At 60.6% G+C, this 17,906-nt stretch overlaps 1 protein-coding gene across 2 annotated transcripts in view; it reads right to left on the reverse strand.

Moving 5' to 3' along the window:
- Nucleotides 1–819: 819 nt before the first annotated feature.
- The window catches only part of SULT4A1 (sulfotransferase family 4A member 1), a gene marked incomplete at both ends in the record, with an annotated part of 31,203 nt that continues 14,116 nt past the window's right edge, over nt 820–17,906 (reverse strand). The window contains 6 exons of one of the 2 annotated variants that reach the window (XM_082850705.1): nt 820–932; nt 4,017–4,155; nt 6,637–6,731; nt 10,725–10,851; nt 12,041–12,121; nt 13,397–13,527. In XM_082850705.1, the coding sequence (XP_082706831.1) occupies nt 820–932; nt 4,017–4,155; nt 6,637–6,731; nt 10,725–10,851; nt 12,041–12,121; nt 13,397–13,527 (686 nt within the window). Of the gene's footprint in view, nt 933–2,531; nt 2,573–4,016; nt 4,156–6,636; nt 6,732–10,724; nt 10,852–12,040; nt 12,122–13,396; nt 13,528–17,906 lie in introns of those variants that run through there. The other variant, XM_082850706.1, reaches the window with a different exon arrangement.

Consider the following 17,906-nt stretch of genomic DNA (forward strand, 5'->3'; position numbering starts at 1 on the left):
GTAAAGACCCAGTAGTTCTAGAATTTACCATCAATCATCTGTTTGCCAACATAAGCAGGTTTCTGCTTTGGGGAACGAAAGTAAGACTGCGGAACGAAAAGTCAGGTTCCGAGTGGACTCAGTGTCTCTGTGGCAGGCTCTCCAGTCACCGCATCGCACGCCCGTCCTGCTGGGTCCTCTGCATCAGCCTCGGAGCCACTGGCCGGGGGTCGCTGGCAGGAGGGCATCCTCTCTGAAAACGCCCCAGTGAACAGTTCCTGCTGTATCCCGGGGCGACTACTGAGAACTGAACACCACCAGCAGAAACAAGGTCCCCCCAACACCCGACTCACCCTCGGTCCTCACCAGCGTCTCACAACCAGACAAGAACCGAATGGCTGTGCCTTAGAAGAAAACTATAAAAATAAAGAGTCAACCCTGAGATCTTCCTACCATTAGGGTGTGCTCGCTCCTGAGTCCCTCGGAAATGAACTTTTATTTGGTTTACTGACATTTATTTAGATTTCCAGTGAAAAGCTCTATAAAATACAATAAATAATGTGGGCTGAAAAAGGTAGACATTCTAGCTGCATATGTTACAGACAGGATACGTATGGTCCAGGTCATCAGAACCGCAATCTTTGTAATCAGACATGTAGACTTCAAATTCCAAAGGTGAGACAGCTGCTCTGGATCGGAAATAACCCCACTTCCTCCATTTCTCCGCCGTGTCTTACGCTGCTTCCAGAGTTTGTCCAGCGGGTAACAAATGAGTGCAAACGGGACTTTGAGCTATTAGTGTCTGGGTACTGTGAGCATGCAAGTTTGCTGTTGCTGTTATTATAAGTAAAAGTCGAACATGAGGTCACACTTTCCCATCTTCTGTTTATACACCAAATCAAACTTCTCGTTCATGGAGACAGTGAAGATGTCCTTCCACAGCCCGACTCTTCCTAGAACACAAACGAGCAGAATGTGCTGAATTCACTTGCTGTCAGGCCAGCTACCAAACCGCAGGAAATGGATCTGGAAGGTTCCAGATCTATTCCCGGACCCCTCTGAACCTGGCCTATTGGGGCAGGACGGGCCATGTGGACTACAGACCAGCTGAACCCTCTTCCCTGAGTCTGGTCATCCCGATGCGCTTTCCGCCCAGCACCACAAGTGTGCAGAGCTGCGGGCCTTGCCCATCCACCACTGAATCCCCAGCCAGACACAAAGCGGGTGGGTCACAACACCCCAGAGGACAGACAGTGTCTGTGGAACAGATCTGCGGCTCCGGGCACCATGTGGATCTGGGTCCTCGTGACACCACTACTCACTCACGGCTCAACAGCTCCACCAAGGCAGGATTTGCTTCTGGAGAATTTTAAAAGGAAAAAAAAAATCATCCAAAAAGGTAGAACATTTTATGGTGAGCAGGAAGCCTCCTGACCAGGTCAAGGGTGAAGGTTTCGAGAAGCCTGCTCGTGCATCGTCAGGGAGGAATTTAAAGGGAGAAAAAGAGTCGGAGCTCCCAACTCAACATCAAAAGGAGTCCCGGGCCCCCCGGCCACTCCATCGCAGCCACAGCTCAGCGAGGCTTGGGCAGAAAACGAGACCTCCGGGCTTCCCTGGTGGCGCAGTGGTTGAGAGTCCGCCTGCCGATGCAGGGGACGCGGGTTCGTGCCCCGGTCCGGGAGGATCCCACATGCCGCAGAGCGGCTGGGCCCGTGAGCCATGGCCACTGAGCCTGCGTGTCCAGAGCCCGTGCTCCGCAACGGGAGAGGCCACAACAGTGAGAGGCCCGCGTACCGCAAAAAAAAAAAAAGAAAATGAGACCTCCTCTTGGCAGATGTGAGGGAGCCTGGAGAGTGCAGACTGAGGTGCAGGCACAGGCCTACCCATCCCTTTATGAAGGGAAGAGAGAGCTCAAAATGACGAAAACTGCTGAACCCACTTTCCTTAACTACAAAATCTTCAGTTGTTCTGGTCACATATGAATAGCGACTGTGAAGATGTCACAAGTGGGGGTCCCATCCTCCCACCTACAGGAGCTGTGAACGCATCACCCGGAGAGCCGGGACTGTGCTTTTATATAGCCGCCTCGGGGGACTGAAATGTACATTTAGAATTCTATTCACCGTCAGCATCTCTGAGATCAGAGCTCTGACCGTCTCCAGCAAACATCCTTCGTTAGCTCTGTTATTAACAGTCGTCCTTGTCCTCGCAGGACCTCACATATGAAACTGCAACCCTGCAAATGCTGTGCTAACAGATCCAAAGTGGCAAGGATTTTCTCTTCGGTGATGAAAAATTATATGTCAGTGTTGGAGAGGAAAAAACTGTGCTTGCTACCCTCTAATGATACCTAAGGGACAAAACTAGAAGCTTCTAGACCAGTCACACCATAAATATATTTTTCCATGATTATTTTTCTCAGCTGAGGCAGCTGAGAGCTCATCAAAGGAGTCACCCACCTGGTTTAGGATTTGGAATCAAGACAGTGCAATTTATGCTGTGATATGAATCAAATCTAAGCAATGCAGCTGGCTACTCAAGCCCCTGCATTCTCACCAACGCAAGGAGGTCTTCTGAGCAAAGAGGCAATATGCTAAAAGAAAACAAAATCAAAGAACTGAAATAAAGCAAAACCAAGGTAGACGATGATAAAGCAAACACATCGGAAGGAGCATATGGGCACTCAGTATGTTCTCGACACTTCTTAACCACACAAATGAACCGAAAGGGGGATTCTGGAGAAGGTCACACCCAAGGATAACAAAACACAGCGAAAGCAAAATAAAAAAGAGCAAATAAATTTTAAATAATAAACATTTGTGACGATGCAGCCAGGAACGAAACGGCAGGGTGAGGCGGCTTGTTAGTGTCTTCTTGGAGAGCGGCCACCTGCCTTTACAGGAAGGCGCTCGCCCCCTGACCTTCAGAACAGCCCCGGGAGCCAAGCGGGTTGGCAGCCCCCACCCGCCCTCCTTAGAGGAAGGACAAAGGGCCAGAGAAGCTCAAAGGCGTGGCCCGAGCTTGGCCAGGCCAGGCCGCAGCCCAGCTCTTCTCTCCGCTCCAGGCAGCTGCCTGCAGAGTCTGGCGTCGTTTCCGGGCCCTCCTCTCGGCACCGGCACCACCCGAGGGAGCTGGGAACCGGCCTCGGGTCCACAGCACCGAGTCAGGCGCGACTCTTGCTGAAGGGGTGCTCACAGGCCTGGGCCGGCACCCAGCGGTGCCGGGGATTTTAATGCCCGAGCTCTCCACAGTCGAGCAGCCTCAAATACCACAAGCCCTGAGGGCACGGAGAGCAACCCAAGTGGGCCTGGGGAGGATTCCTGCCTGCAACACCTGCCTCACCTCGAACTGCTTCACGCGCAAGACACAGCTCTCGCACCAGGAGGGAGCGCCAGCCTCTGTGACGGCCGAGGCCTGCACCTCCAGCTCACGCGTGCGCGCTCTCTCTCTCTCTCACACACACACCACACACACACACGCGTGCGCACGCGCGCACACCACACACCCCTCCCCCGACGGGGCTGCTCCTCCCAGGCTGCTAGTTCCCCGGGGGATGGAGGGAAACGGCCCTTCCGCACACGGACTCTCTCACGGAGTCTTCCCTCGACTCCCACGGGCCAGCTGGAACTCAAGGAGGCCACGTGCACACACTGCGCTTCTAAACATGACAGCCCCCAACCCATCCCCCAACCCATCTGCCCTGTGGGGCATCTGGGAAGGCGCCCGCCTGAAACACCTCTTGCCCACAGAGCCTGAGACATCCCGGCAGCCACACCCGCAAACTCCGGCACGGCGTGCGGGGTGAGAAGACCAACTCCAGCGGGGAGCTCCAGGGAGCCTCAGCAACACTTCGTGGGTTACCTTCCTGCCCCTCGAAGAACACAGGGCTCCGGAGAAATGAGGCTCAGGGCAGCGGAACCCTGACATGGGGGGACTGTGGTCCAGAAAGCGCGAGGACACCGGCAGGAAGGGGAACGAGGCCCCCGGGGCCCCAGGCAGAAGCAGAGAGAAGGAGGGTGGGACAGGCGGGCGCGTACCCCGGCCCACAGGCAGGGCCTCGGCGTTGCAGCACTGGTCCACCAGCTGGTGGCAGTGCTCGATCAGGGACTCCAGCTGGGCCTTGTCACACGACACCCCCAGGAACCGGGCCAGCTGCTCCACCATCGTCACCAGGTCCTGGAAGACAAGAGCAGAGCGCGGGAGCCTGTCGGAGGTGGCGCCTTTACAGAACACGACTTCGGGGACTGTATCCACAGCCTTACTTAGGCCTCAAGACAAGCCTGAAACCGGCCTCGTCTGGAAATAAAATCCGGGTTAAGAAACTGCCCAAGGGCACTCAGCTCTCAAGTGGCAGACCTGGGATTCAAAGCCAGGTCCCACGGAAGCAGACGTGAGGTCCTGATACAGCTGCGGTCATTCTAAGCAGCAGCAGGAAGGAAAAGCACTTCAGAGCTGCGCCAGGAGCAAGAGCAGCTCGCTCTCTCCCGCCCCGCCCCGCCCCGCCCCGCCACGCCACGCCCCGCCACGCCCCGCCACGCCACGCCACGCCCCGCCCCGCCACGCCCCGCCCCGCCACGCCCCGCCATCGGCTGGGATCTCGACTGGCACTCGGGAGAACTGGGAGACCCCGGGACCCCAGACAGGCCTCAGGGCCGGCCCACCCCACCGGACAGGCGGAGCTGGCTTGGTGTGAAGCAAGATTCAGCTCCACTTGACTCGCTGACATAAAGCCACCTCTGGGCCCCATCGCCGCACCATTCCTGAGAGCGGAGCATTACGGGCGCAGCCCAGCAGGCTCTGGAGGGGCCCCGCCCACCTGCTCGCTCTGGCCCACGGCCCTCTGGGCAGACACCCGGACCCGCACCCCGACCTGCAGGGCCTGACAGCCGGGACCACGCTGGCTTCCATGCTGTTCCTTCAGCCTGTCAGGCAGGTTCTTTCTGGAACTTTAGTTTGCTGTGTCCTGTCTGGAATGTTCATCTCCAGGTGTCCACATGGGTCACTCCCTCACTTCTTTCAGGTCTCTGTCCCCATCAGTGCCGCTTTTCCTGACCTGCACCTAAACCTGCCACCGCCCCTCCCCAGCACTTCCCTTTTCTGCTTTATTTTTCAGCATTTTTCATCATCCAGTGCATTTTACTGTTTGTGTTTGGGGGAGGGGGCGGGAGGAAGAGGCAGGGAGGCTGTGAAAACCCAGGCCACAGTGACACCGACCTGGACCAGGGAAACGGGGGCGGAACTGGGGAGAAACAGTCAGATAAGAGATACGTTTTGAAGGTAGAGCCAACAGGATTTGGAAAATGAAGGCCAGGTGTGAGAGAGGGAGAAGTCAAGGATGAGTCCAGACTTCTGCGTGAGCAGCGAGGACGGAGCCGCTGCCCTGGATGCAGACGGGTGAAACTGCGGAGGACCCGAGGGGACGCCTCCGGAGTTTGGTTTGGAGATGTTAAGTCTGCGATCTGCACCACACACCCTGGCAGAAACGTGCAGTGGGTGGACGGAGATGAGCCTGGAGAGGGTCCAAATCGGGCCTGGGGGCCCGAGGCCCGGCTGAGGCCACCAGGGGAGGGAGTGTGGATGGCGGAGACCAGAGCTGAGGTCTGGGGGCAGAGGCAGGGCTGCTGCCATGGAGGAGTCAAGGGGAGCGTCCAGGGATGCGGGGACGCAGGACCAAGCGTGACCGACTGCCTGTTGCCTGCTGCTAGGAGGGCGGGACCGTGGGACCCAGACACATGGGGGTCGTGGTGACCTTGACAGAGTAGCCTGGGGACGGGGTGCGCCTGCCTGGAGGGGCTCAGGAGCAGAGACAAGTCTGAGGTCCCTCGGCAAAGAGGAGCTGAGGAAAGGGAAGGACGTTGGGGGGAGGAGGGCTGGGCTGGGGGTGGTTCGCACTGTCGCCCTGAGAAAGGAGGGGCATCAGCACTTCTGCACGGGCAGCGGCAGGGTTCAGACCCGGCAGGGGGCAGCGGGGTTCTGCACGACGGTGCTGACACCGAGGCGGGACGGGACGTGCCGGCCCCCCTTCCAGACCTCGCTTTCCCGAGGGCACAGGAGAGGTCCTGCCTCGCTGCCCCAGCACCACCGCCCAGCCTGGCACATGCACTCAACCACCACCTAGTGCCCGTCACCCTCTGTGCCGGGCACTCAAGAACTCGTCACAGGAATGGATTCACAGGTACACCCGCTGGGGTTCTCAGCACTTTGAGAATTGCCACCCTAAGGCAAACAGGCTGGGACGAGAAATTCGGACTCTGCCATCTCCGCCCTTTGCCCCAAGCTGGTCACCTACGGAGAGGGTGCTGGGTGGCAGCAGGGTGAGTCCGGCTATCACTCCACTGCTGTTGAAGCAGAAAAACAATAAATGGGCCTCTCGAAAGCACCGCATGCCACCAACCCAGAAGCTGTGCTTGGCCAGGGGCCAGGGCAGGGTAGAGGCCTGGGGGGCCAGCACCGGCTAGAGGCGAAACACTGGTCAGGGGGACCCTGGACCCACCTGGAACTCCTGAGTCCAGCTGTCACCCCTGATGCCCGGGGTCTTGGCGCTGCAGGCCCCGCCCACCCGCCCGCACTGGGGGCGGCGGCTGTGAGACTGAGGGCGGGGCCGGCAGCTGCCTCCCGTGGCGCTCACCCCCGTGGCACCACCACTACGGCACTCACCCGGTGCATGTCTTCGTACTTGAGGAAAAGCACGTTCGAGTCCATACGGTGCTCCCAGAACTCCTGCACGTGCTCAAACCAGGAGCCGTAGCCCACTGTGGAGACAAGGGGACAGGTGACCAGTCACAGGGAGGGAGCAGGCATGTGTGAGGCGGCCTTGCTCCCCGCCTTCCCTGCCAGAAGGCTCCCCTCCTCTGCCCAGTAGCTATGTTTCAGGAAGCCCTGGGCTCCTCCAGCAGCCCCCCAGATGAGCCACGTCCCCTGGCCTCCTGCCCAAGCTCGGCCCCTGCCTCTCGGATGCCTAGAAGCCCCGACCCTTCCGTGGAAGTCTCTGTTCCCCGGGGGTACGGACGGTACCCGGCACCCATGAGTTCCTCTAACAAGGGGTGACCAGGAAGAGAATGACGCCCAGAGGAAGTGGGACACGGGACCCGTGAGTTTGGCTGTCGGGGCTAGGATGGGGTGCAGGAGGCTCCAGACAGAGCTGCGAATGGGGCTCGCCAGGCAAACGCGTCACAGCCAGAATCCTGGGACCAGGCAGAACCAGGAAGGCGCGGGGATGAAGGCGGGCAGCGGGCCCCGTCCTGGCACATGAAGTTGGGCCGGACGGGACGACAGGTCACACCCACACCCCAGCCCTCGCATTTCCCACGCTCCTCAGGGCCTTGGTGTGGGGTTGAGGTCACACAGGCAGAGACAGATCAGTGTGGCCGGACTGCTTCACAACATTTTTCATAAAAACGATTGATTCTCACTGCCGATTCACACTGGTGTGCCCATCGCTGTGAGGACATCTCCCGAGGGGGCTTCCACATTAATCAGAGGAAGGTCTCGGCTGAAGAACATGGGGGCCCCTGGGCCTGCTGGGCATCGGGAAGCAGGTCCGGCTGGATAATGGGCCAGTCAGGGGTGGTGGCCCTGCTGCCTGCGTCCTCACTCGCCCGAGCGCCCGTCCAGCTCGCAAGCACTGGGCCCTGCAGTGGAGCTCCCGGCCTGGCGGCAAAGCCCCAAGGAGACTGGCACGGCGACACGGAGTGACCGGCACTGGGAGGGAGGCCCCGCGGACACGGGCAGGCCTCGAAGGATCAGTGAGGGCTGGGCAGGCAGCGGAGGCGAAGAGGCAGCAGGGGAAACGGCGCACAGAGGCAAGGCCTGCAAATGGGCCTTAAAGACATAAGAAGTGGCCGCGGGGGCCCGCGGAGTGGGTCAGAAGCAGCTGGCAAGGTCAGACAGAGGGCGGAGGGCGAAGGACAAGGGCTGGGGACAGAGGCAGCCGGCCCTCATCTCCTCGCTGGCCGTGAGACCCGGCGGGCCCTGAGCCTTTCTGCCGCCCCCCCCAGGTCTGCCGCAGCACGGAGAGCCCCGCGTACAGGAGGGCCTGCAGGGGCAGCGCCTGTGCGTCCTCCTCTCTGGTGGAAGGTTCCACGGGGTGGGACGGGCAAGGCGCCGGCGAGGGTCCTACTTGTAGCGCTGAGGCCCCTGGGTGGCAGGGCCACTCCCGCCCCCGCACAGGCACACCTCAAGGTGCTGACAACCTCTTACACCTACACGTGTGACCAAGGCTGGGAAAACAGGGGTGACCCAACGCCTGGGTCCCAGGCAGCGCGACCCGACAACGCCTGCCATCCCGCCAGCAGGTGGCAGCACAGCAGCAGCCTGAGCCCCGCAGCCCCACGAGAGGTCCTGAGGGATGGAGGCGCAGGTCAGGGGTCGCTGAGGGGCGGGCCCTGGGGACCAGATCAGAGCAGAAGGCCCTCTTTGGGCCAACTAGGCGCCCCTCCAGCACTTCATGCGGAACGAAGCGGGGGAGCTCTGGAAGGGGAGGGGTAAGGGGGCGGAAATGAACCAACACAGGGCAGGCTTCAGCCAAAGGCCTTGCTGGGCGAATCCTGGCCCTCTCTGGGCCCCGGTGCTCCCACGGCAGAGTTCTAGCTGCGGGGCCCTGGACTCCAGGCCTGGCACATCCCCGCTCCGTGCACGCACAGGGCAGGACGTAACAGCCAGGCCGGCCTTCCCGCTTTACAGGACAAGGGCGAGTCCAGAGAAGGAAGGGACCTGCGCAGCTCACGGACAGGCTGATGACCTCGGGGCCCCGAGCGGAGTCTCCCAAGTCTGGGCCCACAGCTGGCACGCAGACCAGGTGAGCCTCGCACCGGGGCCGAGCAGTCCATTGGGCGTGGACACGGAGGTAAGAAAACGCCACTCCTTCCCAGAGAACACTTGCAGACAGACGGCCAGGGCTGCTGGGGACGGGGACGGGGGAGGCTGGACGGGGGATGACTTGGGAACCGCGAGGACGTGAGGACAGGGTCGCTCGCACGGGGACAGGGGTGACAGGACAGTGGTCACACACAGGGACTCCTCCACCCTGCTCCTGTCCCCCAGGCACATGGCTCCAGGGTCCCCCAGCCCTGCAGTGCGCAGGTCACGACCCCCAACACAGGGCTCGGGCAGCGTGTCCTCGCTCTGTTAGCGAACAGCATCATTTCACTGCCCCTTCCGCACTTCATTCTTCAAGTTCTTCAGAACCTCGGACAGAGAAGGCAAGCCTCCTCGAGAGCCGGAATCGGGTGGGAGCAGAGAGTGAACAGGACTGGGGAGGCTCAGTACATGGGCGCAGAGGCTTTGGCGGGACCACAGCCAGCGTGTGCAGCCTTGAACTTCAGTGCCGGGCAGTGCTGTGACCTTCACAGCGCAGAGAGGCCTGTACTAGGCAACCTGTAACGGCTCTGGCCCGGGCAGGAGGCTTTCAGCCCTGCACCACAGGGCAGTCTGCACTTGGGGGACACTGCTATCTACGACAGTGTCCCCATGCAGGTGACTGCTTCTATAAAGGCAGGGATGCAAAGTTGGCTTTGGGAACCACAGGAGTGGCTTGCTCCAAATGCCTGGCAGACCCCGAGGGGCCTGAGCCAGGCGGTGGGTGGGCTGGGGGGAAGGGAGGCTGGACAGAGGCCTTCAGCAGGTGCCAGGGGCCTTAGGGTACAGCCGCTGGGGCCACCGACGCCTGTCCCCTCCCACCCGCCCCCACCCCCCAGTCCCAGCTGAAGCAAAGACTCAAGGGCAGGGAAGAGAGGGCCTCCAGGCGGTGTGGGCGGCGCACCAAGGAGGACCTGGTCTTCAGCCAGGCTCGGGAGGCAGCTCCAGTCGGGCCACCCATTTAAATTTGGGGCGCTGTACTCCTGGACCGCCATTATGCACCCTACCCCACCCCGTCCCATGACCTCACCGCAGAACCCCTGACTGGGTTGGACAACAAATGGACCGCGAGGCTGAGGGTTACTTGAGCTGGGAAATAAAGCAGGAAGCGCATCTCTACACTCCTCGGGTGCGGAGGAGTCTGGGTGCAGGTTTAATCAACAGGTACATAAGACCCATTTCAAAACCCTCCTGGGCGCAAACTCTAAACAGAAGGTGCCCAGAGAAGCCAGGGTTGGCGATGGGGGAGCCACCTGGGGGGTGCGGGGAACAGAGCCGTAGTGAGGAGCTGCCAGCCCCACTGCCAAGGGGACGGCTCCCTCCCTGGCCCACTGCCTGGTCCACTCCGCCCCGGGGAGGGGAGACGTGGAAGGGCCCCGGCTCGCTCGGCCCCAGCTCGCCCCTCTCCCCTGGGAACAGGCGTCCTGCCCAGAGCACTGCCTTCCCCCTCCCCCAAAGTGCACCCCGCCTGTCACACGGGCCTGGGGCTGGGGCCAAGCCTGACCGCAAGTCCAGCTAAAGGCCCGCAGGGCTCTCACATGAAGCCACAGCCTCCACTCTGGCCTCAGGCACCGGTAACAGTGGTATCTGGGCCACTGTTTTCACTGCTCGGAATCTAGGCAGGAAGAGGGATGCTTCTAATCGGGAAACTTCTCAGAACCCCAAGGATGTGGCAAGAGAGAAGGGCTTCAGCGTTGGACACCCACTCTGTCTGGCACTAGCTCGACCTCGGACAAGCTTCCTGACAGCCCTCAGCCCCAGCTCCTCTGCCCGCCAGCGGGAAAGCAGGCCAAGCCCGCGGTTACTGTAGAACTGGGGGCACCGCGAAGGACATGCGGGTGCTCAGCGAGCAGTGAGCACCCCCGCTGTAACATCACGCAGACACTTACACTTGTCGTTCATGAACCTCCGGCAGAACTCCTGGAATGTGCCTCGGTAGCTCATGGTCCGCAGGGAGCGGTGGAACTGGTAATAGGACACCACCAGGTCCTTGGGGTTCCGGGCCATGTATATGACCTGCAAGAGGGAGTGGCGGGGGGGACAGAGGGACGGACGAGGTCAGTCTGCGATCCTCCGTCCCAGGCAAACCGCCCTGTGCAGGTTCCACTGACCTACAACCCACTCTTTTGACCCCGTTTCCAACAGCAAAGTCAGCCCCTCGTGCACCAAGGCCAAATGCTTTTTCTCTATTATTCCGTCTCAGCAGAGGTGCACTCCTGTCCACGCAATAGCATCAGCTAGGACAGCTACTTGAGTGTTTTAGTATATTTCTGTTCTCTAGCGCTTTTGTTTTTAATCGAGGTATAGTTGCTGTACAATATTATATAAGTTACAGGTGCACAATATAGTGATTCACAACTTTTAAAGGTTATATTCATTCCATTTACAGTTATTATAAAATATTGGCTATACTCCCCATGTTGTACAATATATCCTTGTAGCTTTATACATAATAGTTTGTATTTCTTAATGCCCTACCCCTATCCTGCCCCTCCCCGCTTCCCTCTCCCCACCGGTAACCACTAGTTTGTTCTCTGTATCTGTGAGTCTGCTGCTTTTTTTATTATACTCACTAGTTTGTTGTATTTTTTTTAGATACCACATAAAAGTGGTGTCAAACAGTATTTGTCTCTCCCTGTCTGACTTGGCATAATGCTCCCCAAGTCCATCCACGTTGCTGCAGATGGCAACATTTTGTTCTTTCTCATGGCTGAGTAATATTCCATTGTCTACATAACCCATACTTCTTTATCCATTCATCCGCTGATGAATACTCAGGCTGCTTCCATGTCTCGGCTATTGTAAGCAGTGCTGCTGTGAACACTGGGGTGTCTCTAGCGCTACTTTAAAATCAGCGGAAGACAGAAAACTTACAGCCCTGACCCTGGTGATGAGAATTATAGGCCATACGTCTAATGCAGTTGAGAAAAAAGGAAAAAAATCAGAGACAGTGAAAGCAGCCATGAGTCCTCAGGCCGTCAATGGGCAGAGGCTGGGCTCTGGCTGGTCAAGTTCAGCTGTGAGGAAAAGCGAAAGTGAGAGGCATGGATCAAATGCTAGAGACATGGGGTCAAGGACAGCCTCTCCGGCACTCTTAGCACACCGAGGTTGTCTGGGAACTTGGGCCTGTGACAGACCACCGTTTGGACTGGCACATGGGCCTCTGGTTCCGGGAGCAGCGGGGAGCGGCGGGGCGCGGAGTTACCTTGGAGTCGCCGCTGTGGAGGTCTGAGGGCAGGAAGCGGTAAGGGAGGTGGCTTTTGATGAGGCGGGGGGACGTCAGCTCCTGCAGCAGGGCAGAGGGGAGGCGCTCAGAGGACACGCGCCCTTTCTCTGGGGCCCAGGCGGACAGGGCCACAGACGAGTCAGGACCGGCACCACCTGCACCCCGAACAACCTTCTCACCTGAGACAGGACCCCCCAGCCCTGCCCAGGCGGGACCCTGGGGGCAGACACGGGCCGACGCGGTCCCCGTCCTCGGCCCCCGTGGCCTGAGTCACAGTGTGTCGTCAGGGGTCTGCTCAGAGGACGTGGGCCGCGATGGCAGCCCGGAGCGGTCGCGGAGAGGGGGCCCCGCAGTCAGCCTCAGCGCAGAACTCCTACGGCTCCTGGACCGGACCGGTCCCTCCCTCGGCCAGCGCTCCGCTCCCAGGCCGTGACTCAGACGTGCCCCCCGCTCCCCGAGAGGCCCGGTCCCGTCCCACTTTGTTCCCGTCTGGCGTGGTCACCCTTCAACCACTAGGACTCTCGGTTTTCCTGTCCTGGGGGCTCCCACACTGGGATCTCAGCTCTGTGAGGGCTGTGACATCACGGTCAGTTCAGTCCTCGGCGGGACCCCAAAGCCAAGAGCAGGGCAGCCCGCGGCAGGGGCCCACGCAGCTCTACTGGAAGGCTCAGCGCTGGGCCAACACGGGCTGCAGCACCGTGGCGGGCACAGGGGCGGGAGGGGCTGGACGCAGGTGGGCCAACGCGGGAGGCTGGGGTGCAGAGACCGGCTTATGCAGGACAACGACCCGGCGGTGGGGGGCATTCTCAGAGCTTATTTCAGGCTGCTCGTCTAGTGGGAGAAGGGACAGGCGGGCCACGCAGGAAATGAGGCCTGAACGAAGAGGTGGCAGAGGGGAGGATGGAGAGAAAAAACTCCAGATCTGTCTGAGGAGTAGAAAGGATGGGACTTGGGAATATGTTTTTTTCACTCTTGACACCAAATGTTCGATGCAAACACACCCCACCCAGCCCCCTCAACAGATGGGATGAGCCACAGTGGGAGGCCCCTCACCCCTACACTCCCCCCCATCTCCCCTACTCCTGGCATCTGCCTCCTCTCCCCCTCCAAGCCACCCACGTCACCCACTGGTTCAGTTCCAGGGTCACTGCCACCGGCTCAGGCCCATCAGTCTTCCCCCCTCCCACCAGCTACCTGGGGGTCCCGGGAGCTCACTGCTCTCCCTCCGCCCACGAGGCCCCCAGGAACCCCTCAGGAGCACCCGTCACTCAGGGTGCAACCGTGGAAAGGCCCCAAGTGGGCCGTGTGGGCTGCTGCCACCCGCCCAGAGCCCACCTTGATGATGTCCAGGCCCGGCTGCGGGTACTCCAGGACCGGGAGCTGCTCGTCGATGTTCATCAAGCCGATCTCATCAGGGTCGGCCCCCTGGCTCACCAAATAGACCACCTCCTGCAGCAGGCTGGTGCCTGGAGGGAGAGAAGCCCAGTGAGGGGCGCCCAGAGGAAGCCCAAGGGCCAGCCCCACTCTTGGGTCAGCGCCTGCCACCCAGAAAAAGGACTGAAGGGCCGCAGAGCTGGGGGGCGTGCAGCGTCCCAGGAGTGCCTCGAGTCTAGTGGAAGAACACCGGCCTAGGCGTGAGACCTTGGCCCGAATGCCACCTCTCGGGGTGACCGCGGGTGAGCCAGGTTTTCTGAGCTCCTGTTTTCTTGGCACTAAACGCAGGCAGGAGATTTCTCAAGGCTGTTGTGAGGAGTGAACAGGACACACAGTACCTGCCTCCCCAGGGCTCGAGAACTGTCATGAACGGACGATTCTCAGTCCTGGGTTTCCAGAAGCTGAATTTTCGTTTACCCAGGAGTGATGAAGGTCCAGGGGAATGACTCGCCAGCCACTAATGATTTACAATGAAAACTATGTCTACTGGTATCTGCTAAAGTGAAACACAGCTATGCCCTGTGACCGAAGAAATGTACAAGACAACACCGACAGACGCGTACCGGAACGACCCTGCAGTGTTACTCAGAAGAGCAAACCTTGGAAACATCGGTCAGCAGCAGAATGAATGAATAAGCCAGGATACTCAGACAACGGGACACTAGGCAGCAGTGGAAGCCAGACAGCAAAGGGCGTCTGCTGTGTGGTTCTGCACGTCCCCTTTCCTGTGGGTTCCAGAATGGGGACGTAAGCTGCAGTGACAGAGGTGAGGACAGCGCTTCTCCGGGGGAAGCTTATCGACTCACAGAGGACATGAAGGAGTTTCTGGGGTGCCGGGATGGCTCTTTGCCTTGGTCTGGTGGCAGTTACATGGAAGTATGTACACACAAGGTATAATTCAATTCAAAGGAAACACCACCTGTCTGCCCAGCGCTGTGGTCAGCAGAACCTGCTCCCCGAGAAAGACGGAGGGGCATGGAGATGGGACAACTCAGCCCAGGGACACCCCAGACCCTCAAAGACGGAGAGAGGCCCTCCAGGGAACAGGTGCGCTCGTGTGTGTCGAGGGCGCCTCCCCCGCTCGTGGGGCCGCAGCTGCAGCCCTGCCCGCCAACTCCTTCCTCTCAGACCACCCCACAGGCTGTCCCAGCAACGCAGCTTGGACAGGTCCCCCATCCAGACTCGAGGACAGCCCTTCTGTGCCTTATGAACAGCGAATTTCAGATTCAGGGTGGATGGCTCCCAGCCTAGACCCTTCTGCAGCTTCCCAGTGTCCATACACTGGAGTCCGGTGGTCCCTTCACCTGTACTCTGCACCAGCCCCCTGGGGTGCGGGTTCCCCTCCCCCGGAGGCTCCCTGCTGGCCCTCACCCTGCAGCCCGTGCACAGCAGCTTCAAGTCGTCTCCTCCAGCAAGCTGGCCTTCCCGGACCCCCACGTCCCCCATTACTCATCCTCACCCGGCGCAAATTGCTTACGACGCTCCCAATTACCACACTGGCCGCAAGGCCTCACTCCAGAGGCGACAGCGCCGTCTCCCTGCCAACACCCCCGGGACCCAGCACACAGGACACGGCAGGCAAACCCAACATCTCAGCATCTGTGCAGGAAGGAAAAGCAGGGGCCTGGGTCGGGACACGCAGTGGGCCGACCCCACAAGGGCAGAGCCCCAGCAGCACCCCGGGGTGGCAGGAAGGGAGCCTGGGGAGAAAGGCAGCTCTCTGTGCTCCCCCAGCCCTTGCGCGGCCCCACTCCGTCCAGGCTTTCAGCTCCACTCCGGGACCGCGGCCAGCCAGGGCCTGCCCGGTCATCACCCCATCTGACCCCCCAGAAGAGACACGCTGGCCAGGTCCTCCTCCCCAGCCACCCTGGTCCCTTCGCTTCGGGGGAATCGGTCTCTGCTGCTGATTCCTCATCTCCCCCCGCCCCTTAAAGCGCTGCCCCCTCGTCTCCCAGCTGCACACACTCCCCCGGGGCCTCGAGCAGCCCCACCCCGAAGGCCAGCTCCACGCTGACCCCCGCACGCACCGACCCACATGGAACCTGCCGCCCAGCTCCCCGCCGGACCAGGTGCCCCTGCCTCCTGCCCCCCCAAAGCCCGCCTCGCCCACCTACCATCAAGGTGAGCGCGGAGCCGACCCTTCCATCCGGGGCGCTGCTGGAGGCCCCGCAGCCCTCTGCCCTGCTCACCCTCCTTTCAGTCCAACGATAGCGGCCAGGACCACCCGACCATCCCAACAGGGACTTCCGAGGGCTCCCCGCCCCTCTCAGGACCCCGCAGCTCCGAGGACCCTCCGAGGAGTAGAGCAAGGTCTTCAACCTGGCCTGCAGGCCTGCCGGCCACACTCCACGCCCCATGCCCGGCCCCTCCCTACCCGCCTCTCTCCCTTTCCCGAGCTCCTACCGGCCTCCTGGCTGGTCCCGTGCCCGGAGCCCTTTCCTCACTCCCTCAGGTCCTTCAGGTGTGAGCGCTCCCATGACCAGCCACATGACGAGCACCCTTCGCCCTGCCCCGGTCCCCACTGCAGCGACAGTCCGGGAACGGCCTGCACGGTCCTCCGCGCGCTCCCACCCTGCCGCCCTCCACAGGGCACGAGCACGGTCCTCCGCGCGCTCCCACCCCGCCGCCCTCCACAGGGCACGAGCACGGTCCTCCGCGCGCTCCCACCCCGCCACCGTCCACAGGGCACGAGCACGGTCCTCCGCGCGCTCCCACCCCGCCACCGTCCACAGGGCACGAGCACGGTCCTCCGCGCGCTCCCACCCCGCCGCCCTCCACAGGGCACGAGCACGGTCCTCTGCGCGCTCCCACCCCGCCACCGTCCACAGGGCACGAGCGGTTTTGTCTGGCTCTTTGCCGGGACAGCCAGCACATGGCCAGGCTCAGTTCACCTTTTCTGAATGCACGAACAAACCCTGGGTTTGTTCAACGAGATATGTCGATCAAGGAAGACTCCTCGAGGAGACAGCTTTGCAGCAAAGGCCCTGAAGGAAGAAAGTGTTGTGGCGGCTCTTCAATCAGAAAGAACTTCTGTCCATCAACCACAGGACCCTCACACCAACCTAAGAGGTGGGGACCACCACCCCCATTTACAGATGAGGCTCCTGCGGCCTAACTGTACCCAAGGCTACAGAGCCTGCCCGCTCCTGCTGGTGAAGCCCGTCCACCCTGAAGCTCAGGGCAGCTGCACTGGGCGGGTCCATGCGCTTAGAAATACGACTGTGCGGGGCTTCCCTGGTGGTGCAGTGGTTAAGAATCCGCCTGCCAATGCAGGGGACACAGGTTCGGGCCCTGGTCCGGGAAGATCCCACGTGCTGCGGAGCAACTAAGCCCGTGCGCCACAACTACTGAGCCTGCACTCTAGAGCCCATGAGCCACAACTCCTGAAGCCCTCGCGCCTAGAGCCCGTGCTCGGCAACGGGAGAGGCCACCGCAGTGAGAAGCCCGCGCACCACAACGAGGAGTGGCCCCTGCTCGCCGCAACTAGAGAAAGCCCGCACGCAGCAATGAAGACCCAACTCAGCCAATAATAATAAATGAAAAAAATAAATAAATTCATAGATGCTATCCTAAAAAAAAAAAAAAAAAAAGAAATACGACTGTGCGAAGAGTTTCCACCAAAATAGGCCTCTCCCAGGGAGGTCTTCAGGACGCCCGCCCCTGCAGCCCCTGCAGGTAATGACCCAGACACACCTCGTTAGTATGTCTTACATCAATATTGACATGCCAGTTCCACAAGCTCCATCCACGCCTCCATTAAATATGTGCATCGGAAGACCAGCCTCGTCAGAGCCCACAGGAGGCGCCCTACCTGTGAGGCTGCACACGGCAGAGGGAGGGTTTACCAGCACCCCCGCATGAACAAGGAAGCTCAGAGATCAGGTTCCAGTGCAAGGTCACAGAGCCGGAAAGGGGAGCGCTACCCCGGAAGGGAAGCCCACATCCCCACCTCCCTACGCGGCCTCCCCAGCACCCCCAGGGGAGGGGGGACGGGTGGAGGGTCCCGTGCGAGGCCGTCGCGTTGCTGCAGCAGGACGCTGGGGGGCCTCCCCTCCCGCAGGTGCGGGCGAAGCGGGGCCTCAGCCCCCACCCCACCATCCCCCTGCGTCCGAAGCCCCCGGGGAGAGGCGCCCCGGAGGCCAGCCCGCCGCCCAGCAAGTCCGAGGTGAGGCGGGGCATAGCCAGGCTTTCAACCCGGGAACACACAGGGCTGCCGGGTGGGTGGGACCGCCTGGCAGGGAGTAACACAAGCCCCACGCTTTCCAACAGCTCGCTTTCAACTCAACAGACGTGATGCAATCCTTCACGGACCTGCTTCTGCTGACAGCAGTGAAATCACTCCCGGGTGGCACCTCAGCGTCGGCAGTGACTCTGACACCAGCCCTCTGAGGCCAAGACCCGTAGGAAACCA

The sequence above is a fragment of the Leucopleurus acutus genome (genome assembly GCF_964270905.1).
Source record: "Leucopleurus acutus genome assembly, chromosome: 11".
NCBI lineage: Eukaryota > Metazoa > Chordata > Mammalia > Artiodactyla > Delphinidae > Leucopleurus > Leucopleurus acutus.